Here is a 24,710-nt window from a genome sequence, read left to right as displayed (position 1 = left end):
TGTGTATCTGAATTTTTTTTTTTTTTTTAGTGAGACAGAGTTTCACTTTGTCATCCTCAATAGAGGCCTGTGGCATCATAGCTCACAGCATCAAACTCTTGGGCTCAAGCAATCCTCTTGCCTCAGTCTCCAAAGTATCTGGGACTACAGACACCCGTCATAACACCTGGCTGTTTTTAGAGACAGGGCCTCACTCTTATTCAGTCTGGTCTTGGACTGAGCTCAGACAATCCACCACCTCCAACTTTGAGGGTGCTAGGATTACAGGCATGAGCCACCACACTTGGCCAAGTACAGGAACTTAGCACACAGCCTATTGATCTTGTGACCTTGGTTTCAGCACCACACACAAACTTAGGGGTTCTTAGCTTTTGGAGGGATAACAAGATCTTTAGGAGAATATGATCTAAAAGACCTTTGCTCAAACAAATTCATATTTCCACATGTTAACAAAATTGTCCAAACTGTTGAAAGTGTGGCCAGCTAAGAACTGCTCTAATCAAAGTCCAGTGCCTAAGGAAATGAATACAAGGCCTTTCCTAAGTGGTCTGATCTTATAATGACAGAAATCCAGAGGGGCCAATCCATTGCCTGCCTTACCACCTTCGCTACCAGTGGAGGCCTTGGGTGTGTATCAGAAACACCTGTTGCCTCTAAAAGCCTCAGCCATGCAGGCCTCCCCGGAGATTCTGGCTGAGTTGGTCTGAGACAGGCCCCAGAATCCCTGGTTTTTAAAGGCTCTCCAGAGGCTTCTAATGAGCAGCCCCAGTTTAGAACTATTGTGCTGTGGACTCAAAATAGGTCAGCGTCTGTGCAGCCAGGCTGGGCCAATGTAGGCAGGACCACATCATCCTAGGAGGATAGGCCCCAGGTGGTGAGGACCTGGTGCTGGAGACACGAGGACTCCTGCCATCCATTCACAAAGGCTCTGTTTGGTTTCTTCTGCCTGCTTCGCACCATCTAACTCCCCTGCCTGTGCCTGTCCTTGTCTTTCAGCTGCTCCCTACTGGCTGGACGAACCCAAGAACCTTATCCTGGCTCCTGGTGAGGATGGGAGACTAGTGTGTCGAGCCAATGGGAACCCCAAACCCACCGTCCAGTGGATGGTGAATGGGGAACCTTTGCAATGTAAGTAACAAGCCATCATCCCATCATCCCACCTGACTCTCCTCTCTCTCGTCATGGGCTCCAGATCCCAGTCTGTGGCCAGTGCTGGTTGCACTGGCAGTAAAGGAAAAGAGTACCCTGTGGGCAGCTGCTTTTCAGCAGCTTTGGGCATCTCAGGAGGCAGGAAATCTGGCTTATCTTTGTGTGACAGAGCAGAAGACCAGGAGACCTGGTTATCTGTGGTTATGTTCCCAGAGTTGGGGGGTTTCCGTTCCCTTGGGGTTTTCTTAAATCTCTGCAGAAGCACCTTAACAATTACAGAACCCAGTTCAGGGTCTGGGGACTGTGGCTGCATCACTGAGGGTTTAGGCTCTGAGTGATGGCCAGATCTTGGAAGTGAGAGAGTACTCAGTAACCCGGTACTGATTACCCAAATCCCACTCTCTGCTGATGGTGAAGGAAGAAGTAGAATTATATGATAAGGTGAAAGATTATGGTTAGCTACAAGGAAGAACTTCCCCCGTGAAAGCCGAGACGCAGTTGCAGCTTATTGAGTAGGCATAGACTTGGGGGAAATTTAATCTTGCCCAGATGGATGAAGTAACTCCAGCCCCCTGACGGCCAGTGGTCTTGATCATCAAGTTTTCACATATTTCCTCCAGTTGCAGTTTACTTTCTTTAGGGGTCAAAGGAAATATAAATAATGGTATCAACCAAATGGGGCAAAAAAACAGACATGGAGAAGTCAGAATCTAACTCAAGGGCAGCATCCAATAGAAGCAGGTAGAGAGGCAAGGGAGTCAGCTCGAGGAGAGGATGAAACGTGGATTGTGCGCCAGGCGCTGCACCTGTTACTGCTTTTATGTTGGGCATTAAAGGTAAGAAAACAAGGCTCTGGTTGGTGCAGTGAACTGCCTGAGATGAGATGGCCCAGATGGGCCATCTGTGAGTCTGCAACCTAGTTGTGCCCAATAAATATTATTTCCCTGGCTACAAACAGAGTTTTGGACACTGCCTGGCCTCTAGAGCTTTCTGTCCTAACAGTGCTTTGAGGATAAGGCAGGCAGTGGTCCTAAACTTCACAGCATCATTAAATAAATGCAGCCCAGGACTTGCAGCTGAGCCTTGGTCTTAGAAAAGTCACCTATCACTCTCCCCAGGGAACACATGAGGGAATGAGTAGGAGGAGGGTTGGTTCCCTGGGAATTTCCAGACATGGAGACATTCAAGTTGCTGGCATTGCCTGCCTTGGTGCCTTGTGGCTGAGTGGGGACCTGGGGATGGATGATAAGGATGCTGACCTTGTCTTCGTTTACCCTCGGCTGACGCCCCAGTTCCAGCGCAGACTCGCTATCTGTGGAGTGGCGCCCACAGGCCAGACTCCTCCCTCCTCCTCTGCTGACTTCCCTGATAGGTCTGGGTGACCCTGAGTGAGTTCATGGTCTCTCCGAGCCAAATCACCTGTTTCCCAGTACAGAAATCTCAAGGAGGAAAGTCACCTAGTGGTTAAAGCTGAGTGGCAAGTCTTGACATTTCTAGAATACTTTTTACAGTTCATTATCATTCTCTTATCTTAGCCTTCCTTAGAGTAGGGGAAAGATGAGACTGATTCTTCTCCATTTTTCAGATGAAGGAAATGAGGCCCAGAAGAATTTGTTGATTTGCCCCAGATCCCACAATTCCCAGTGATGTGTGGACAAAGCAGGACACACACACAGCGACTCCCTAGCCTCTAGCCTCTACTCTCTGCACCCCGAGCCAGCAGTACGAGGAGAACTGTGGGAGGGAAAGTCCTCTCTCAGGTTGGAGTTTTGGGGAAGACCTAGGATTTTGGCAGTAAGGACTCTTTCAGTTTTCAACAGGAACTGGCTTGCAAGCTTAACTTTGTGAATGTTTAGAAAATGTCTACTCAGAGGGTGGGGCAGGTGATAGGCCCTATCTATTTGTATATTGCCTTATACTTTTCAAAACACCTTTATATATATGCATATTGGATAATGACAATAAGAACCAGTATGTGCTAGGCCTTCTGCTAGTCGGTTTATATGTGCATGAAATCTCAGGTTATCTTCACAAAAATCCCAGGAGGTGACATGTAATTCCCATTCTGCAGACAAGGAAGCTGAACCTCAAGGTGATTAAATGATGCTGGTAGGTGATGTGGTTAGAATTCAAACCCCTTTCCATTTCCAAAGCTGATACTCTCAATCGCACTGCCCAGCTGTTACATAGTTCAAGCAGAAAGTCATATTCCCAATATCCTAGACCAGACTAAACTTCAGCAGGTTAGGTGAAGGGCCAAGGTGACATAGCTCAGTAGTGGTGAGGCCAGAAGCCAGGTCATCTGGGATCCACCCAAGACTTCCCCACACCCCGGTCATACTCAGGAGCCCTGGCCTGAGCCCCAAGTACCCTTCACTTTGCCCTCCCCATCTCTCACAAGGAATGTCTCTTCCTTATCTATAGCGGCACCACCTAACCCAAACCGAGAGGTGGCTGGTGACACCATCATCTTCCGAGACACCCAGATCAGCAGCAGGGCCGTGTACCAGTGCAACACCTCCAATGAGCATGGCTACCTGCTGGCCAATGCCTTTGTCAGCGTGCTGGGTGAGTATGTGCTTCACAGCAGTCCCCTCCTCTGCTCTCCTGCCATGGAGTTGCCCTGGGGGCTTGGTTATGTCATGGGGTGCCCTTTCTTCTCCAGAGATTGGCCAGGCGGGGTGAAGTGAGAGGATGTGGAGATGGGAAGAATGGAACACTTAAAATCCACAGAGTAGGATGAGCAGACAGGGTTAGATCCATCAGAGAAGTCAGTCTTCATCCCCTCCGTCCCCTGGTGAGAGGGTGGGTCTATCTCATCTCCTTGGTGTATCCATGGTGACTTCCCCAAGTTCTCGGGTGGATCTCAGGGCGGGAAATGGTCCTGAGTACATGTGCTACAGTCCTGAGCCCTGAGAGGTGGAGCTAGGAGGTGTCTTTGGGTTGTGCCGGAGCAGCTACACAGCCTGCTGCATAGTTTGGGGAAAGCCTTTGCAAAAGCTGGACTAGTTGTAAAGTAGGCTGAGGGTAGATGGACAAACTTACCTCTTCCTCACCTAATCCTTAGGATCATCTGGAAGGAAGGGAGGTGAATAGGGGAAGTGTCTTAGTGCTTAGAGAGCTACTATCAGGAGAAGGCATGTAGTGAAAGTAAGGCCAAGGGGGATGAAATGTAAGATTAGACTCTGCACCCAAGACCTGTTCTCTGGGAATTTCAGATGTGCCACCTCGGATGATGTCACCCCGGAACCAGCTCATTAGGGTGATCCTTTACAACCGGACACGGCTGGACTGCCCGTTCTTTGGGTCTCCCATCCCCACACTCCGATGGTAAGTTCCAGAAGACTAGGCTTTACCCAGCAGGGTCATCTGTCTCACTTTCTCATTCCCATCTGGCCCATGATGAGTATTCAGCAAGACCTGGGAACCTTCAAAGGTCGTTGTAGCTGAGGGTAACTTGGCAGATCATCCGGGTCAGTCCCCTTATTATCCAGAAAGGGAAACCAAGGTCCAGAGAGGGGTAGAGGCTTGCCAGGGCTGCCCAGTGGTTGGAGACAGGACCTACAGAGCTCAGGCCTCCAAACCCTGCGGTCCCATTCGGTGGCCACTGCCCCACGCCCTCGGGCCGCCCCTTCTCAGTGTACCGCATGTTCTGCTGCTCTGTTGTGAGGTTTAAGAATGGGCAAGGAAGCAACCTGGATGGTGGCAACTACCACGTGTACGAGAATGGCAGCCTGGAGATCAAGATGATCCGCAAAGAGGATCAAGGCATCTACACCTGCGTTGCCACCAACATTCTGGGCAAAGCTGAAAACCAAGTCCGACTGGAGGTCAAAGGTAAAGGAGAGAGGTCACAGGTGGGAGTTCAAAGTGTGGCAAGGAAGCCCCGCTGCAGTTACCCACATGTGATATTCCCTGTGAAAATGCCCCATCCCTGATGTTTAATCCTGAGTGGGCTCCTCAGTGTGCATCTCTGTGTCCTCGCTGACCCACGTGCCGGAAGCACCCTAATCTAGGAGGGGTGCACAGCACTATAAATGGTCAGCTTATTATCAGCCTGGTCTGAAGGGAACTATCAGGGGAAACTGCTGCCCCAGTGCCACCCCAGAAGTTACACCCTATGTTCCTGAGCCTAACAGGAAGGATTTGGATTACCATCAGGGGCTACCCGGGACTCCCCTCTGCTCATACCACTGTGTACTTTTTGAGCCACCTTTGGCAGCTGGTCAGACGTGTCACACTGTGTGGCCCCAGGGGGCAGCTGGGCAGAGAATGGGTCAGCAACAAGCTCCTTGGGCTTCTCCACAGACCCCACCAGGATCTACCGGATGCCTGAGGACCAGGTTGCCAAACGGGGCACCACGGTGCAGCTGGAGTGTCGTGTGAAGCACGACCCATCCCTGAAACTCACAGTCTCCTGGCTGAAGGACGATGAGCCGCTCTACATTGGAAGCAGGTTTTTGTGCCTCCCTTCTCTCTGCCTGGTACTGGCTTGAGGGGCGTTTTCTTTTCCCTTCCTCTTGGAGACACACTGAAGAGCCCAAGGTCAGGGAACCTGTGTCATGTATGTCACTAAAGAGCTATTGAGGATGGCCTGGGTGACTCCTCCCAGCTCAGAGAGAACCCCACGTACACCCGTCTCGCTCTCTGCTGTCAGCTCCCTGCTTCTCTCGCCTTCGCTCTGTTCTCTGCTGCTTCTCTCTCTCCCCCAGGCCTGTCTTCTGTTCACTTCTTCCCTCCTTCCCAGCTCTCACGCCTCCTCTTCCTTCTTTTCTTTATGCCCCATCTTGTCTCCTTTTCCTCTGCCACATCACAGCCTGTCGGGCCTGTCTGCAGTACCCCTGTCCTCCAGTAGAGGGCAGGGCCATCCCGAGCCAAGTGTGCCCATTGTGGTTAGTGGTTCTCAGACCTCACTGCACCTGGGGCCCCTCCTCTCACAGAATCAGTGATTATGATATCACTGAGGTAGGAGTAGGACGTTGACTATTTAAAAGTGTTTAAAAGTCCCCCTATGGTTTCTAATGTGCAGTGGGGATTGAGAATCTCCAGTGGGAGCCTCCTTCCCAGAACTCTGTGCTGTACCTCCTCCAGCTCAGGGGCTAGGTTGTGCGGACCCTGCAGTTGGATGTGGCACCAGCTGTTTCCAGCCATCACCTGACATTTGCAGGGGGTGTACCCTGCAGGTAGGCACAGGCCTTCCATTACTCCGTTGGTGCTGACACCTTTACAGCCACTTGCTCCGGGTCCCCCACTTCCTCTGTGAGAGACAGGTCCAAGCAGCCCAGGGACAGGCTGGCCTATGCCTGGGTGCAAAGAAGACATATCTGGGTTGATGATGGACAAGGCTGCAAGTACGAGAAGAGAAATACCAATCTACTTTGGGGGAGGGATAGGCCTCATATTACCCTAATCTAGGAGGGGTGCATAGCACTATAAATGGACTGCCCATTTCTGTCTGCACAGAAGCAGACACAGGTGTGGAATTTGAAGGCACCAGTGTGGTTCAGGGCCACTTGAGCTGTGTCCACTTTCTTTTCCCCTTTGTCAAGTACTGTAAGTGTTCCAGGGGACTGTGAGGCCTTACCTGTGTCCAAGCATTGAGGGGGAGCCTCATATTCCCCAGGAGGACCTGAGGATTCCTAGCTCAGGCTGTGATACTTCCCTCTTCCTTCTGACTTGAGATGCCCCCTCCAGGGAGAAAGAGGCGGGCAGTGCCCAGCACCCCCCATTGCACTCCTCCTAACCCCTCCGTGGTACCTTTGCAGGATGAAGAAGGAAGATGACTCTCTGACCATCTTTGGTGTGGCAGAGCGGGACCAGGGCAGTTACACGTGCGTCGCTAGCACCGAGCTGGACCAGGACCTGGCCAAGGCCTACCTCACCGTGCTAGGTAACTGTCGCTGCTCACCCTGGCACTGACCACCCCCACCCGGCCCTCCAGGCAGCCAGAGCAGCAGTAGCTCTGGACAGTTCTGAGGGCAACACCTGTGGTCAGTGGGCCAGCCAAGTGTGGTGATCTCTTGCCTTTTGATCTCAGGATTAGGAAGCTGCCACTTTCAGAGTAAGTTGGGCTGCACAGCTTACTGCCTAAGTAGAATCACTGATCTCAGCTGAAGGGTGCCTGAGTGATATAGGAAAGGTGGAAGGAGTTGCTTATTGTGTTCATTTTTACCTTTCTTACAGCTAACTCTAAACCACTAAGACAATTAAAACAATCCATCATTAAAACAAAACTGAGTTTTGTGTTTGTGCTTCCAACGACCTCCGCCAGTCTTCCTCCCCTTCCCACCCTGTTCCTAGGTTTTGGTGGCATTTCACAGCGAGCTATGCCCTGAACAAGATGATGCTGTCTCTTCCTGTCCTTGTGTCTACACTGGACTATAATTACTAAACTACTGAAAACCAGTGGGACGGGGGCCTCTCCCAGTGAGGCAGATCCCTGCTGTCCCCTTGTCATCTCTGTCCCCATGCTGGGCACCTGCTGCCATTAGCACTGGTGCAGTAGAAAGGCACAGCTGCTGGAAATGGTGTGCCCAGTCATATTGGAATGTTCTATCCCCAGCCATGGAGAAAATACAAGATGGCCTCTGTAAGGGTGGGGGGTTCTCCATGGAGGGGAGAATGAACCTGTGTGTGGAATACCTCCTCAGTCCTGGGGCAACTGTTCCAGCCTTGACTGCCTATTGGCATCCTTCTGCGATACCTTTAACCCTGGATAACCTGCTAACCTGGATAACCCATCTTACCTTTGCAGCTGATCAGGTCACTCCAACTAACCGTTTGGCCGCCCTGCCCAAAGGTAATTCACACTAATCATGGGCCCTCACCAGCACCCTTTGTAGACAGCTAGGGGTGGAGTCTAGGGGGAGGAAGTCCTTTGGGGAAGGATCACAGCGTGAAGGCTCCTGGCGGCACCCCCACCACCACCACGTTTGGCCTCTTTTCAGGTGTGTGTGTGTGTTCATCTCCCTGAGCCCACAGCACTACTCTCCTCTGGGCCTAAGGTCCTTGCCCGTTTCACCCGTCCTTTGCCCCCAGACATGCTCACCACTGCCTGGGGGTGGCCTGTTCTCCCTAGAAGTGTTTAAGAGCCAATCAGGGAGCCCACTCCTTCGGATTAACTGTAGGGCTGTCATTCTGTGGTCTCCCACATCTGCTGGGATCTGTCTTTCCCAGTCTGTACGTACATGGGTGTACACACTCATAAATGGGATGTGGACTCGCCTTCTGAATCCTTCCAATACCCAGCTGGACTCAGGGGGTCAAGATGAAGGAAAAATCTTGCCTCCCTCCAACAGTCAGTGGCCACATGGCTTCATCCCAGGCAGGATGGCATTTACACCCCCCAAAGCAATCCCAGTGAGATTAGCACCCCAAGGAGGTACTGCCCCTACCACTGTTTAGAAGTCTTCTGGGGTTACCTCTGTCCTCCTGTCTGTCGCTGAAACTTCTAGACCAAGTCTCTATGTCCTCTCTGGCCTGGTCGTCTTTCTTTATTGCCTCTCCACCACTCCCAGCACCTACATGCCTTGCTCAGCACCCCAAATGCCTTTCCTGGGCTCCCGTCCTCTCAAAGCCTTGGCACACACAGTAGAGAATAATTATCATGAGAAAATGGGACAGAATCCCACACGTCCTCATCAACTTTCTAAATGTGAGCACAGGTCAGATGAGAGGCAGCAGAGCTGGGATGGCCGTGCTCCTGGTTCTCTGGAGGGCTGGAATTTGGGGGTTCCTTTTTCTTCTTCAGCCCCCTGAGGGAAGGGGGTGAGGGTGGCCTTGTTCTCACCTCACAGGGAAGGCTGGGGTTAGATCCTGCTGGTAGTGAAGACCTAAGCCCCACAGGGATCTGTCCAGGGTAAAGGCCAGCATGAGGCCAGACCAGCTCTAACTCAGGAGCCCTGCGTGGTGTCTTCTCCCTCTGCTGCCAGGACGGCCAGATAGGCCCCGGGACCTAGAGCTCACCGACCTGGCTGAAAGGAGTGTACGACTGACCTGGATCCCAGGGGACGATAACAACAGCCCCATCACAGGTCAGCACAGGGCCCCTGAGCTCCAAAACCAGAAAAGATGATAACCCCAAATGGTAACCACCTTGAACCGAAGGCCTTCCTTGGTTTCTGGTCTCACTTCTGCATCACTTGATATGTGTCCAGGACTATTCTCAGGATGCACAGAGGCCTTGGTTTCCCTTCCTGTGTCTTAGGAAGAATTCTGTCTGTGTCTTTGTCTATGTGAGGGGGGTAGATAGAACCCAGGGGGAAGTGCTTTTAAAGAAGAATGCTGCTAACTCAGCTCCTAAAACAGGTCTGTCTTCCCTGCCCACTCAGACTATGTCGTCCAGTTTGAAGAGGACCAGTTCCAACCAGGTGTCTGGCATGACCATTCCAAGTTCCCAGGAAGTGTCAATTCAGCCGTCCTCCGGCTGTCACCATATGTCAACTACCAGTTCCGGGTCATTGCTATCAATGAGGTTGGGAGTAGCCACCCCAGCCTCCCGTCTGAGCGCTACCGAACCAGTGGAGCACGTGAGTACTTGAGGGCTGTCAGAGGAGGCTCTGGAACAGGGCACCTGAACTCAGACTGAATTCCCCCAGTTCCCAGCACATGAATGTGGACAAGTTAATTAACTTTGCCAAACCTCAGCTTCCTGATTGCAAAACAGAGAATAGTAATAACACTTACATTATGGCACGGTCGTAAAAAATTGAAAATGCATGTCGGTTACTTATCATGGTGCCTGGTATATAGAAAGTACACAATAAATGTTAACTGCTATTTTATTAATAACTCTTGATTATTTGCTTTAAAGGAAAGAGTTATTACAAAGATGTGCAGCAGAAATATATAATATATATTGGTGTTACATTAGAGTTCTTTACCTGGGCGGTGCCCATAGCTCAGTGGGTAGGGTGCATGCCACATACACCCAGGATGGCGGGTTCAAACCCAGCCCAGGCCTCCTACACAACAAGGACAACTGCAACAAAAAAATAGCTGGGCATTGTGGTGGGTGCCTATAGTCCCAGCTACTTGGGAGGCTGAGACAAGAGAATTGCTTAAGTCCAAGAGTTTGAGGTTGCTTTGAGCTGTGACTCCATGGCACTCTACCAAGGGTGACACAGTGAGACTCTGTCTCAAAAAATAAAAATAAAAACGATTTCTTTTCCTAACATACTTGGGTAATGTTTAGATTTCTGAAATCATACCAGCCCATAGAGGGTGGAGATGCTCCCTAGAATGTTAAATGCCAGGGATAAACCTGTCTGATATGAAACACATTTAGTGGCTAATCCACAAAAGGGATAATCCACGTTGAGTTGGTTTACTGACCACCCACAGTGTGGAAAGCCTCTGGATTAAAATTCACAAAAAATGAGTTCTGCTCTGGTAGTTTATGGCTTAGCTAGAAAGAGCCATCACACACGAGGAAAAATCAGTGAGAGTCCAGTCCCACGGGATGTAGTGTGCGTATAGAAGCTGAGAAAAAACAGGGCAGAGAAGGGACCCATCGGGTGGGAGGAGAGAGGGTGCTCACTGTGCCCTCACGAGGCATAAGTTGGACTTAAACTTTGTGTCTGTTTGGCTTTCAGCCCCTGAGTCCAATCCTAGTGACGTGAAGGGAGAGGGGACCAGAAAGAACAACATGGAGATCACATGGACGGTAAGAGGCCATGACCCTGGCCCTCCAGGGATCTTCTTACCAGGCAGTGTGCTCCTGGGAGCCTTTCCTTTATGGCCCAGACTCCCCAAGGCCCCAGTGTGCTTCAGAATGGCTGGTCGTGGTAGCCATTCCTCTATACAAAACCAAGCTCCTCTGCCATGGGCATCCAGAAACCAAACGGGACAAATGTCTAAGCGCATGATTTCAGAAAAGAGAAGGGAGCAGAGGCGACCCAGTTCCACAGACTGCCAGCCAGACAGAGTACATGGAGAATGTAGCAAAATCAAACGGACTTTTGCTGAAGAAGGAGGGATTCGAGTTAGACTTTAGGAAAGGTCTAGGCCAGGGGTCCTCAAACTGTTTAAACAGGGGGCCAGTTCACTGTCCCTCAGACCATTGGAGAGCCAGACTGCAGACCCCAGGACAAGTCAGCTGCTAAGCAGCACAGGCAGTGGCGGCAAAAAACCCCTGCCCCCTGGCGGGCCAGATAAATGTCCTCGGCGGGCCGTACTTTGAGGACGCCTAGTCTAGGCAAACAACATACCAGGCTGTGATGTGTTCTGGGGTCCTTTCACTGGGGAGTGTTAGGAGTGGAGGAAAGACAAGCCCCTAAGACAGGTCCAGGGCAGACCTTTCTTTATTTCAGGGAATGGACTCAGTGACTGTAAAGACTCCCTCCAGATGAGATTATAAGATTCCATCTTCATCTTGGCTCAAGGACTAGATTTTCTAAACCAAAATTGGGATATGTCTCCAAATGACAGTGGTTTTTCCAAACCACTTCCAAGTCTGAGAGAGGCAAATGCAGCCAATAAAGTACTAACATTTCCGGGCTGCTGCCCCCAAGGAATGGCAATGGGGAGATAACAGTGAGTGGAATCACGACCATCCCTGTCTCTCTGAGGGCCTGGTCTCACCACATAGCCTTGCCCAAAAAGAACAGCAGCAACTGGGCTGAGCCCAGATTCAAGGCAGCTGGTCCATGGCTCTACATGACAGCTCCCAAGGGACTGATTCCAGGGCGAGGACCTTAGAAGATAAAAAACAGAAATGGACCCACCTGTAAAGAACCCTGATTTGTGAAAAGGAGAGGACAGATACACAGCATCAGTAGAACTAACGTCAGCTCTAGGGGCTGGGCACAGTGGCTCACACCTGTAATCCTAACACTCTGGGAGGCCGAGCTCACAGGTTTGAGCCTGAGCCAGAGAGAGACCTGGTCTCTAAAAAACAAAATAGCTGGGCGTTGTGGCAGGCACCTATAGTCCAAGCTGCTTGGGAGGCTGAGATAGGAGAATTGCTTGAGCCCTCGAGTTTAAGGTTGCCATGAGCTACGATGCCAGGGCACTGCACCGAGGGCGACAAAGTGAGACTCTGCCTCAAAAAAAAATAAATAAATAAAATAAAAAAGTCAGTTCTAGAATTTGAGTTCATTGGCAGGAGGTGTGCTATGGTTAACCAAAACTCATCCCATCTGACTTTGGAAATTACACATCCTTATCCTTTTATTTTATTGTTGCTTCTGTCATAGGAAGGAGTTTTGTTTCATTCGTTCGTTTGTTTATTTGTTTTATGATACAGAATCTCACTCTTTTGCCTTGGGTAAGTGCTGGGTGGTCACAGCTCACGGCAACCTCACACTGTTGGGCTCAAAAGATTCCCTTGCCTCAGCCTCCCAAGTAGTTGAGACTACAGGTGCCTGCCATAATGCCTGGCTAGTTTTTCTATTTTTAGTAAAGATGGGGTCTTGCTTTTGCTGGGGCTAGTCTTGAGCTCATGCAGTCCACCTGCCTCAGTCTCCCAGAGTGCAAGGATTATAGGCATGAGCCACTGTGCCAGGCCCAAAAGTGATTCTGTTCTGTTTATTTTCTGTTGAAAATAAAGTTTTCAGCTCGGCGCCTGTGGCTCAAGTGGCTAAGGCACCAGCCACATACACCTAAGGTGGTGGGTTCGAATCCCCAGCCCAGGCCCACCAAACAACAATGATGGCTGCAACCAAAAAATGGCCAGGTGTTGTGGCCGGCCCCTGTAGTCCCAGCTACTTGGGAGGCTGAGGCAGGAGACTCTCTTGAGCCCGGGAGTTGGAGGTTGCTATGAGCTGTGATGCCATGGCACTCTACCCAGGGGGATAGCTTGAGGCTCCATCTCAAAAAAAAGAAAAGAAAGTTTTCACTCCCTTTGACCTGTGAATGTGGTAGCTCTTGGAGCCATAGTAACTAGGTCTTGGGAAGCCTTCATCACTGAAAGTCTGCTTGCTGCTGGGTTCACAGGACTCTGGGCTTTGAGGGACTCATCAGGGAAGAGGATGTGTTCTTCCCGATCCTGCGAGAGGCTGGCTGGTGTTAGGCAGATGTGGAAAGGGGTGCCTGGCACAGAGAGAGAGGGCAAGCTGTGAGTGGACCCTCACTCCTCACCTGCAGCCTCTGCACCCCTGTTTCTCTCTCTGCCAGCCCATGAATGCCACCTCTGCCTTTGGCCCCAACCTGCGCTACATTGTCAAGTGGCGGCGGAGAGAGACTCGAGAAGCCTGGAGCAATGCCACAGTATGGGGCTCTCGCTACGTGGTGGGGCAGACCCCTGTCTACGTGCCCTATGAGATCCGAGTCCAGGCCGAAAATGACTTTGGGAAGGGCCCAGAGCCAGACACTGTCATTGGTTACTCAGGAGAAGATTGTGAGTAACCTCCCTGTCCCCCCTCCAGGCCCCTCATGGCTAGGCTCCATAGGCCAGGAACCTTGGGGTGGGACAATCAGTTCCCAGGAAAGAGAAGTCCTTAGAGTGATCTGGAGCAGACAGACACCTGATGACGTCAGGAGTGGAAATATTATCATTCATGCAGTGGTTAGAATTACTGAATGTCATTACCTGATCAAGTACACTCATTTCACAGATGTGAAAACTGAGGCCCTAAAAGGGAAATCCATGGCAGTATAACATAATAAAAGTAAATTCAGGCGGGGAAACAGTTGCCCTGGCCTTGAGATCCCCAGGCTACCTTACTGCCAACCCATGCTAGTACCAAGAAAGACCTCATGGCAGGCCATGCTCCTCCCACAGGCTCCCAGGGGAAGCCCTGAGGGATGTAGCAGGTCCCCAGAACACCAGACCAGCCACTGCCAGCATTCCTGCTGCTGCCTCCAGCCCTTAGAATTGGGCATAAAGAGAGAAAGTCTTTGGAGGCTGGCACTAGGAAAGCAATAGGATTCTGGGCATGTATGTGGAGGTATGCATGTGGCTTTCCAGATGATGGTGGCCTCTCTGTCCCCGGCACATGAATCCCACAGGCTGCTGAGCCAAGCAGGAGGGTCCGTGGAGTCCCCTCCTGGTTGAGGGCAATCAGGTCTGGGTCTGTTCTGAGGAGTCATTATGTAGGAGAATAGAGTGAGCAGAGGGAGGGAGGAGGGACAGTGTTGGGAGGAATGGACTCACTTGGGCAGTGCTGGGGCCGCCATGTTCGCAATGGTAAGATGGGAGGAGAGAGGGCTCGGCCCTGGGCCCCACCTTCCCAGAGGTGATTATGGATTAGCCTCCTGAGGGAGATGGCAGAGGGGTCTGTCCCCCTCCTCACCTCCATGGTAGTGGACAGGAGCCCAGTGGGGACCACTGGATGGTGAGTGTGGAAGAGCAGCATCTGGTGGTGGGCTTCATGGACCCTTCTCTCATTTTCCATTGTGTGTACCTGTCCCTGCAGCCTGTGTCCTGATGGATTAGAGTTAGGGCAGCACTGCTCGAAGGCAGAGTGAAGAAAAGGGGGGCAAGGATAAGTTATGGGAAGCAAATGGCCTGCCTTTTCCAGAAAGCAACAGGGTCAAAATCCCTTCCTGAACTCTTGAGGGTGTCTTTAATCTGTGAGTAACATTTCTTGCAAGATGTTGGCAAGAAATAGAGGCACTCTCAAAAGGAACTCTTTGTGATGTATGACTAGGCTTAGAGGGAAAACAACAAGGGGTGTGACCCAGCTTGAGGGCCAGCTGTAGCAGGAAGCTATCACGCCACTCCAGCCTGATGGAGCAGGGGGTGGAGGAGTCACCACAGCCTACAAGGACCATCTTGGCCTTGGCCTTGGGTAGAAGAGTGTAAAAAGTTGCCAACCTATAGCCCAGCCAAGAAGAAGCCAGGAGAAGCAATACCCACCCTCCCTCTCCTTCTGTCTCCTTTGTCCTATTGGCCAAACCTCTCTGGAAGCCTGAGAACAAGGGAGCCCAGTTGATAAGGTCCAAAGAGGGAAGCATCCCAGGACTTGGAGCAGGCCAGGGAAGGGTAGAGAATAGAATGGAAGGGCAGATGGAAACTACCCAGCATAGGAGAGTAGTAGGTAATTGTCTGTCAAACGTGTAGGCAGAGTCCCTTCCACCTACCATGTTTCCCTGAAAATAAGACCTACCCAAAAAAATAAGCCATAGTAGGATTTCTGTGCATTTGTTAAATGTAAGCCATATTCCGATAATAAGACCTAGTGATGGGCGTGGCTATGCAGCGTATCTGCACAGAGAGAAAGACATCCCTTGAAAATAAGCCCTAGTGTGTCTCCTTGAGAAAAAATGAATATAAGACAGTGTCTTATTTTGGGGGAAACGCGATAGACTGCCACCATTTGTCCTAAGCCTTCCCCCTACTTTTTCAAGTACAGCATGATGGAGGAGACAGCCCCTATTCTCGGGGAGCATTGAGTGCAGTACAAGTCCAGGCCAGCAGAGAATAAGATAGAAGGGCCCTGAGAGTCCAGGGACCAGCCTGCCCACGTAACCAGCTCTCTGTCCCAACTCCTTGCAGATCCCAGGGCTGCACCCACTGAAGTTAAAATCCGAGTCATGAACAGCACAGCCATCAGTCTTCAGTGGAACCGCGTCTACCCCGACACGGTCCAGGGCCAGCTCAGAGAGTATCGAGTGAGGAAGCCAGCTCCCAACTCTACCTAACCACCCAGCTCACTAACCAGGGCAAGGGGGTAGCCAATGTAGGGCATACAATATTTGGAAGGATCCTGGCAATATATATTGGATCAAAAATTGAGTCAAGAAGATGATGTCTGGCTCGGCGCCTGTGGCTCAAGTAGCTAAGGCGCCAGCCACATACACCTAACGTGGCGGGTTCGAATCCAGCCCGGGCCTGCCAAACAACAATGATGGCTACAACCAAAAAATGGCCAGGCATTGTGGCAGGCGCCTGTGGTCCCAGCTACTTGGGAGGCTGAGGCAGGAGACTCGCTTGAGCCCAGGAGTTGGAGGCTGCTGTGAGCTGTGATGCCATGGCACTCTACCCAGGGGGACAGCTTGAAGCTCCGTCTCAAAAAAAAAAAAAAAAAAAGAAGATGATGTCTAGGGTTAGCTGTTCAAACATATACCCAGGAAAAAAAATGTATAAATAAACCCAAATGCATCCTGCAACATATATGCTGAGACATTCTGCTCAGAAAAAAAAAAAAAATCACATGAAGGATGGTGGGTTTGGGTTGGTTGCATAGCATGTGGTATTTGTAATGCACACAGGAGCACACCTGCATCTTCAGAAGCAATATTGAGGCACTGCTGGGCTACACCCGGCCCCTCTCCCAGTGGCCCCTTCTGGGCTTCTTGCCTTACCCAGTCTGGTTTCATAAAGCCATAACCAATAGGCAAGGCCATTGAAAGGGTGCAGACATCCTCCCTATTGTCACAGCCAACTCTGGGTTACCCAAAGTATGAATTTTCAAGGTCCTTAGCTTCTGGTCCTCCCTGCCTATGAGCAGTTTCTGCTCAACCGTCTCTAATCTTTGAAAGAATGAGCTGAGATGGGAAGACGGGAGAGAAAACTCAGGAGTACAAGGCTGTCTCATTCATGAGTAGCTTTAGAAGTTGGCTGGCAAGTGAGGGAGGCTGTAACTGTGACTAAAGCAGGTTGTGTGGCCGCAGAGGTCATCAAGAGTTGACTGATAGCCAGTTGGGGCAGAACAAGAGAAGCCAGTCTTTTATTGGGAAACAAATGTGGCAAGCAGGGGAAGGTGAAACGATGCATCCACTTGAATGAGCTCTTGCCCCACAGTGGACTTGCACCCTTAACCTGCCTGTTTGGAGATTTTTCTAGCTAAAGCTTCCATTGGGTCCCCGTCTAAGTCTGGACTCCCCCTTACCTGGCCAGGGCAGCCTGGATGACACTGATGTGGCTGCCTGACCCGTGGCTTCTTCCCCACCACTAATTAAACCTCATGTGGCAAGCTTATTCTACTGTCCCTGTAACACACTGCCTTCCTTAGCCATTGTGTCCTATCCAAGCTCTGCCACCATGCAGCCCAGCATCCCACTGACTTGGACGTGTGACCGTCTCTTGGACATGTGTCTATCTCATCCCTAAAAGGCTTCAAACAATGTGAAAAGAAACCATTTTACTTCCAAGGATTAAATCAAACCTTTCTCATATTCAGACTTCTGGGGTAACCCACTACTTTTCAACGCCCACCTACTGCCAATCTAAACCGTACTAATCTAACTCGAGTGATGTGGTCTTTGAGCACAGAGCGGAGCTTTCCATGCCTAGACCCTTGGCTCATATTTGTGGTTCTGGCACGGACGTACTCTCTAAACACCCTGCTACCCACCTTGGAAATAAGTCTCATGATGGAGCAGCTCAGATGTAAGTTTGGCCGACTCACCCATCCCCCAAAGAGGTGGCATGGATCAGAGATGATTGGAACCAAACGCCCTATTTCTTGTTTGCCATAAATTCATATTCACTAGCGACTAATGAGCGGGGACTGTGAGGCTGCTCCCTCAGCCCTGTGTGGGACCGATGAGGTCATTTGGGACTTGGAGCCTGTAGCAGACAAAGGAAAGACCAGTCACTACCAGCACCACTAACAACTAACCCAGCTCTGCCTGCCTGCTCCTCACCACCTGCTCTGTCCCGAAGGCCTACTACTGGAGGGAGAGCAGCTTGCTGAAGAACCTGTGGGTGTCTCAGAAGAGACAGCAAGCCGGCTTCTCTGGTGACCGCCTCCGTGGTGTGGTATCCCGCCTCTTCCCCTATAGTAACTACAAGCTGGAGATGGTTGTGGTCAATGGGAGAGGCGATGGGCCTCGCAGTGAAACCAAGGAGTTCACCACCCCGGAAGGAGGTAGGTCTGGCCTGCAGCTCTTCAGGGTGGGGCAGGACGAGGGTAGCACACACCCGAGGGCCTGGAGCAGCTCCAGCACAGCTCGGCGTGGACGGCCCAGGTGATCCCTTCAAGGCCTCAAGGAGCTGATGACCTGCACGCTGAGCACCTCCCACCATCCCCACAGAGCGCATTGCCAAGGTGACCTGCCCTGACAGGAGATTGTGTCTCAAGAGAAGACCTGTGGCCTGTAGTCCCAGCTACTCAGGAGGCTGAGGCAAGAGAATCGCCTAAGCCCAAAAGCTGGAGGTTGCTGTGAGCTGTGATGCCACAGCACTCTACCACGGGCAACAAAGTGAGACTCTGTCTCTAAAAAAAAAGAGAGAGAGAGAAGACTTGTGTAGTCTGCTGACATAATCCAGACAAGTCGTGCAGACTGACCCCTGAGGGCACTGCAGGAGCCTGGGCTATCTCACCACCTCCGCATCCAGCCTGACCACGGGAGCCATCTGATTTGTTTACTAGCACCTAAGACCTTCATAGTTCTCCCCCACGTTACCAAGAAGCTTCCGCTGCAATGGTCAGCGTGTGTGTGTGTGTGTGTGTGTGTGTGTGTTTAGTGGCTCTCCAGAGGGGTGCCTAGATGTAGCCCCTTCCCTCTGCACAGGTGTGTGGTTTGACCCAGTCCCGGGGTACAGACCCCTGCAGAGTTCCCAGTTCACCTCCTTGTTTTTGCCAGTCTTCTTGTATCTGCTTTGCATTTGTTTTGCCCTCTTCCGTTTCTCCTCCTTCCCTTCTTAACTGTTATTTTCCCCATTTTTCTTCTTCCTCCTTTCTCCTCTCCTTTGTTCTTCCCTCTTGTTTTCTTTATTCCTGTCTCTCCCTCCCCCTCAGTTTTATTTTCCTCATCAGCCTCTCCCCATCACTCTTGCCCTCCCACCCTCTCCAGGTGTTCCATCGGGGTTTCTTTCTTCCCACCCCTGAACCCCACATTCTCAGCTCAGAAGCCTGGGCCTGCTGCCTGGACCCAGTGGGGAGAATCCTTGTCTGAGGATTGGGAGCTGCAGCCTCTGTACAAAACAGCCATAAATGCTTCCCTGCCTAGGAATGGCTCTGCCCAATTTGGAGGTCTCTTTGCAGGATCAGAGCCTAACGTGTGCTGAACCCAGGGTAGTTGCTAACAGAAAACTTGATCTACTTCTTCCCCATTTAAATAGTAGACTCTGAGCCATTCTTGTCCTCAGACCTGGGGGAAACAACATCGTGAATGGGGCAATGAGCTCTGGCCACCTCACAGTTCTCCCGGGTCCTGATGTGGCAGTATCCAGCTTGGGGGTTGCCCGGAGGTCAATGCCTTCATATTTGTGCTTTGTTTTTGTGTTTTCCTCATCCTCCCCACTCTATTCCTCTCCCCCTCATCTCCCCTGCTCTCTCCTCCTTCCCCAAGTACCCAGTGCCCCCAGGCGTTTCCGAGTCCGGCAGCCCAACCTGGAGACAATCAACCTAGAATGGGACCATCCGGAACACCCCAATGGGATCCTGACTGGATACACTCTCAGATACGTTCCCTGTACGTTCTGCCCTTCTCTTTCTCTTAGGTAATCTGAGAATAGGAAACCCCATTCTCACCACTTTTCCTAAGGAATCAAGGTAGACAGACTATGGGGTACAGAGTGCATTGCAGAGGGATGGAGGGGCTGAGGAAGGTCCCCACTAGATATGGGGAGACAGATGACATCCAATACCTGCTCCTCTTACACAGCTCTGCCTGCAGGGAGCTTCTAGTCTGATGGGTGAGACAAAGGGAACTCTGGTCCAATGAGGGAAACAACCATAGCCTTATAGTCTAATAGTCTCCAACACCTACAAGTCTAGGAGAGATAGTTCCTCATCCAATAGAGCTTCCATCCTATGGGGTAAACAGTATATTCACAGGAGTCCCTAGACTATTGGGAAACACCTTAACAAGATGCCATTTGCGACAAGGCAGCTGTATGCAAAGCTGCCAAGTAACTGGAGCAACTGAAATCAGAAAGAAGCCTGGGTTGGAAAGACCTTGCCTAGAGCTCATTGTCACCCTTCGGTGACAGGAGTCTCGCTCTATTCAAAAAAGCATTAAGCCTCTAAAGTAGGTGATGTACCTTATTAGGGAGTTCAAAGGGCCAGGTGTAGTGTTGCTAACTATTTTAATAGCCAACTGTGTGCTCTTGTGAATCCATCCCATGACCTGACCCTTTGAGCTCTACTGAATAGGCCTTACACAGAGAAGATGTTAACAATCTAAAGCCCTAGTGGTGTTGCCCTAGTTCCATTTGAAAGTAGAAAGGAGCTCCAGAATTTTGTTGTTGAGAGGACTTGGGAATTATAAACCAGATCTTTTGGCATGAGCCACATAACTTTGCAATGAGCTGGACACAACCAGATAAGTGAGGAAGTATTATGGCTGGGAAATAATTAAAGAGCTGAGGGAGTTCTTGCCAGAGTTCTGCCTTTGAACCAAGGCTCTCAGATCGCTATGCAGGTGCCACCGTTTCCCTTTCCAACAAAGCCAGGAAGGTGCTCTCCTTCCAGCCACAGATTATATAACTTGTCACAGTGAATGTCACCAAAGTTTAATCCCACTTAACTATCTTTCCCCAGTTAATGGAACCAAAGTAGGAAAGCAGATAGTGGAAAGCTTCTCTCCCAATCAGACCAAGTTCACAGTGCAGAGAGCAGATCCTGTGTCACGCTACCGCTTCACCCTCAGCGCCAGGACGCAGGTGGGCTCTGGGGAAGCAGTCACGGAGGAGTCACCAGCACTCCCTAATGAAGGTAGGTACCTGGTGGCAGCCCCTGGGGTAAAAGGCTCAGCTAGTTCAGATACCTAGAGAACCACCCCAAGAGCTGTACCTGGCCTCCCAGGATGGAGAGGAAATGAGGCTGCAAGTCCTCAAGCCCTCCATGGGAGAGAGCCCATCTTAGGTGCTAAGAGGTAGGTACTGGTATTGCATCTAGAAAACTCAGATCTCCTTAGGCTATTGCCATTAGACCTGGGTCCCCATTTGGCCTTTCTTAGCGACTTAACATCTATCATCTTTCCTTCTTGTGGAGGAATAAGGAAAAGAGCATGAGTTAGGAGATGAGAGGAAGCATCTGGAAGTAAATATGCCAATGAACTCCAGGGAGTAGTGAAAGGTTCATCTGTTGAGGGAGGCAGGAATGTAATTGAGGGTGCCCCATGAGAGCTCCAGGGATAGCCTTCTTTCCCAAAGGTATGTGTGTTCAAGGAGGCAAGGGAGCTGCCATGATTTTAAAGCTGTTTGCTGAGATCATGAGTAGAGCAGAGAATGTGGTCCCTCCTTGAAGCCTGAATTGGGTGAGTTGTCAGGCTGTGGAGAGGAGGGGGGAGTTGGAAAATAGCCATTTGCCAAGCCAGCCTCACAAAGAGTGAGTTCACTCCTGGGTCTTGGGTCCTGCCATCCTCCAGCTGCATCTGCTGGAGAGTTCCACTAGAGGGGGCTCCAGGCTCACTGCGCACGTGCTGGCTACAGTGGGAGTGTGAGGTTCAGGAACTTTGCAGGGGTGTGAGATTACAAAAGCTTCAATATTGGCAGACCACTTGGGAAAATTGAGGGGTCCCGCTGCCCTTTTGCAAGTGCAATGGTCTATTCAGCCATTTCTTGGGCACCCACAATGTGAGGTGCCAGACACTGCAGAAAATAAGGGACACAAAGGTAATAAGCTCACACCATCCAGAGGGGGAGCCATTGGTAAGAATATCTACCCGTGTGCCTAAGTGAGGGAGGACTCCATAGAGAGGTGGTATGAGCAGACATCCTTAAGGCTGACCGTGAGTTACCATGTCTGGTGCTTTCCCCAGACACCTCAGATACCATGGCTGGCCCTGGCCCAAATGGGTTTTCCTGCATATCATCACCCACCTCTGAACCCAAGAAAGCCTCAGTGCTTCCTTCACCAGGGCTACCAGGCCCTGTTACCTCTGCCCCCTCACCCTGGGCTCCCAACAGAGCTTCAGCAGCAGCCCCATATCCCTCCCTGCCAGCAGGCCAGCCCTGAGGCAGGGGAAGGGGAGGCCACACAGAAGCTGAAGAAAGGCTGGCAGTCCCCACTGCATCCCTCTCTGGTCTCATACACCAGGAGTCGCACAACATGCTCCCCTCCTGGTGGACCCTCCCGATGCCCTGGGCGCTCGGGAAGTTATTAGGGCTGGGGGACGTCTGGTAAGTGACTAATGTATGCCTGTTACCAGAGGCCAGGCCAGGATGTGGCGCTCTTTATTTAAAGTTCCTTACTGAATTCTGTAAGGAAATTTATTATAAAGAAACCTCTTCTCCCTCCCCACCTCTACCCCAATAGAGAACATCAGAAGAACAAAGCCCCATTGTCCAGCCCCAGTGCCCACCACAGGGAAAGTTCTGCATCCCCAAGAATCAGAAGACAAAGAGAGTCTTTCTTCTTAGGGATCCAGAGAAAATTCAGGAATTCCATTTAGGGCTCAGTCCATACTTGGGTTTCTAATTCCATAATGTCCAACTGGTGGGAAAGAATTGGGACAGCAGAATGCCAGGACACAGGCTTTGGAGCTCTAATCCTTCAAAGTGCCTGGGCTTCCAAGGGTGAGATGGTGCAGCATGGTTCAGCTGAACACACTTCCCCTCTGCTGGCCACACCAGCGCTGTGCAGCACCTTCCCCCGCAGACACAGACAGGGGTTGGTATCCTCTTACACCTAATACCCTCAAGTCCTGGCATCACAGAGGGTCACCCAACCTGCTTAGTGGTCATGCCAACCCAGCCAGGGCAGAGCATGCCATCAGGGAAAGAGCTGGGAGCATAGTGTTCTGGGCAAATTGTCCTTGCTGCCACCTCTTGGACAACTAGTCCTTGAATCAAAGTAGACCCAATCCTTATTTAAAAGGTCTCTAAGACCCAAGTAGAAAGTCTTCTGCAGAAACATGCCTGAACCGCCAAATGCCAGTTGGCATCCTCGGGACAACAGCCAGCACCTGGCCACACCGTCTGTGTCAGGTTTAAGCCAGAAGCCCCTCTGCTTGCCTGTCCTGTGGTTTCATTTGTGCTCTGTTTTCTCTTCCCTCCCTCTCTCATCCATTCTTCCCCTCTGTGGCCATCTTGGGCGCTGTGTTCTGAAGCGACTCCAACCGCAGGTATCGTACCAGCAGCGGAGGTAACGGGCATGGCATGGGGCAAGGCAGGTGGAGCCCGGCCCAGCCAGGGTGGAGAGGAGGGAGAGGTCGGGCTGAAAGCATGCTCCAGACTCGCTCTTTCAGTGGTCAGGAAGCCAGACTGGCAAGGAGGATGTGTGTGGAGGATGGGACCAGTGGAGACCAAGTGTGTTCTCCGCCCCTTCACTTCCCTGCCCCCTGCTGAGAAGAATGATGGCTTAGAAAGGGTCCCCCACACACAGCCTCCTGACCTGCTCTCTGAAGCTGCAGTTTTTTCTGACGCTGAGTAGATTACTTTCCACCAACCACCTGAGCCCTTGCCTAGGCTCAACATCTCAGAATGCAGAGAGAGTGTCCACAGCCTTTGGACCGCCAGCTGTGGCCCTAGACGGCATGCTGCAGCAGGAGCAGGGGCAGCTGCCACCCCTGAGAGCGGGAGCACGTGTGCATGTGCCGTGCATGTTGCATGGGGGGGCCCAGCACGGGCTATGCCACTACCATGGGGTCTGCTCAGTGAGAACAAGTAAGCACAGGGCCAGCTGCTCCAGGACCTGGAGTCTCAGTGGGCACTGTGGGCTGGTTGTGACCACACACCTCAAAAATCCAGCTCCTTAAAGTCTTTAGCGTTAAGAACAGCCTCCACTCACTGGGTCTGGGAAGTAGCTACATGAGCAGAAGTGAAAAGCTGGGCAGGCAGGTCCTGGCCTAGGAGATGACCTGCTGACCATGCTCCTCCTCTCCAGTCCTCGTGGTCTACCCGCAACCTGGAGAGCCTAGGCAAGGGTCCCGGGGTTCTTTTCCTGGCCTTCTTCTGAGCCTCAGTTACATTAAGTAGGAAAGTTCTCGCTGGCAGAACAAAGGTCATGGGCAAGGGCTGGGGGACTGGGAACCAGGCGAGGCAACTGAGGGCTGGCTTAGGAAGATGTTGCCACCTTGCACAATTTGGTTTCCTCCCCACCTTCACTCATCTCTCTCCCATTTCATCCTAGGTTGATTCTATTTCTGTTGCACACCCTGCTTCCTTCAGTTTGTATTATGTTTTGCCAGGCATATCCGTGGGTAGGGAACTGCCATCGTCCTTCCCTCCCCTGGTCCTCTCCACCACTCCTACCCCTGATATCTCAGCCTGCTCAGGCCCAGTGCCTCCCCATAGGGTCTGAACACTCCCTCTAAGGTGAAGGGGACCAGGGAGGGAGCCATCCTTGCCACACTGAGGTCATCTGACTTCCCGATTCAAGTTTACATAAGAACCTCTCCTGTGACTATTATAACAGGTGCTTAGGGCAGGCTAAAGGCAGATGCAGGAGTGCACCAGCGCATCAGCTAAAAGCTCCATAGTAAAGCTGCTCCGCATCTACCTTCCCCATTCTGGTGCTCTGGGACCTGGGGGGTGGGGTTGGTGGCAGAGTGCCTTGTTCAGTAGGCGTCTGTGCTAGCCTTTACTGCCCCTCTTGTGAGTGGGTAGGAGGTGTCATTTCAAACGCCCCACTTCCTATTACATACTCTTCATAGTATGCAGAATGAGCTCAGGGTCTCCGTCCGTCAATCAAATGTGTTTCCTAGGCTCCAGCTGCCACGTGACGTGGTGGTGGAGGCAGATTGCACTTTTTTGAAATGAGGTGTGCTGATAACATCGGTAATTC

The 24,710-nt window shown here is 51.3% G+C and overlaps 1 protein-coding gene across 3 annotated transcripts in view; it reads left to right on the top strand.

Moving 5' to 3' along the window:
- NFASC (neurofascin) overlaps positions 1 to 24,710 on the top strand; it is a 122,214-nt gene that overhangs the window by 71,466 nt on the left and 26,038 nt on the right. The window contains exons 9-24 of one of the 3 annotated variants that reach the window (XM_023514594.1): positions 997 to 1,128; positions 3,574 to 3,717; positions 4,368 to 4,479; positions 4,820 to 4,986; positions 5,458 to 5,605; positions 6,915 to 7,039; positions 7,904 to 7,948; positions 9,081 to 9,182; positions 9,480 to 9,677; positions 10,743 to 10,813; positions 13,264 to 13,486; positions 15,587 to 15,702; positions 17,699 to 17,903; positions 19,330 to 19,452; positions 20,523 to 20,696; positions 23,035 to 23,049. In XM_023514594.1, the coding sequence (XP_023370362.1) occupies positions 997 to 1,128; positions 3,574 to 3,717; positions 4,368 to 4,479; positions 4,820 to 4,986; positions 5,458 to 5,605; positions 6,915 to 7,039; positions 7,904 to 7,948; positions 9,081 to 9,182; positions 9,480 to 9,677; positions 10,743 to 10,813; positions 13,264 to 13,486; positions 15,587 to 15,702; positions 17,699 to 17,903; positions 19,330 to 19,452; positions 20,523 to 20,696; positions 23,035 to 23,049 (2,100 nt within the window). Of the gene's footprint in view, positions 1 to 996; positions 1,129 to 3,573; positions 3,718 to 4,367; positions 4,480 to 4,819; positions 4,987 to 5,457; positions 5,606 to 6,914; positions 7,377 to 7,903; positions 7,949 to 9,080; positions 9,183 to 9,479; positions 9,678 to 10,742; positions 10,814 to 13,263; positions 13,487 to 15,586; positions 15,703 to 17,698; positions 17,904 to 19,329; positions 19,453 to 20,522; positions 20,697 to 23,034; positions 23,050 to 24,710 lie in introns of those variants that run through there. The other 2 variants (XM_023514592.1, XM_023514593.1) reach the window with 2 other exon arrangements.

The sequence above is a fragment of the Otolemur garnettii genome, unplaced genomic scaffold (genome assembly GCF_000181295.1).
Source record: "Otolemur garnettii isolate 467f Iridium unplaced genomic scaffold, OtoGar3 scaffold00055, whole genome shotgun sequence".
NCBI lineage: Eukaryota > Metazoa > Chordata > Mammalia > Primates > Galagidae > Otolemur > Otolemur garnettii.
The sequence above is the reverse complement of the archived record's forward strand: the minus strand, read 5'-3'. Positions and strand labels throughout refer to the sequence as shown.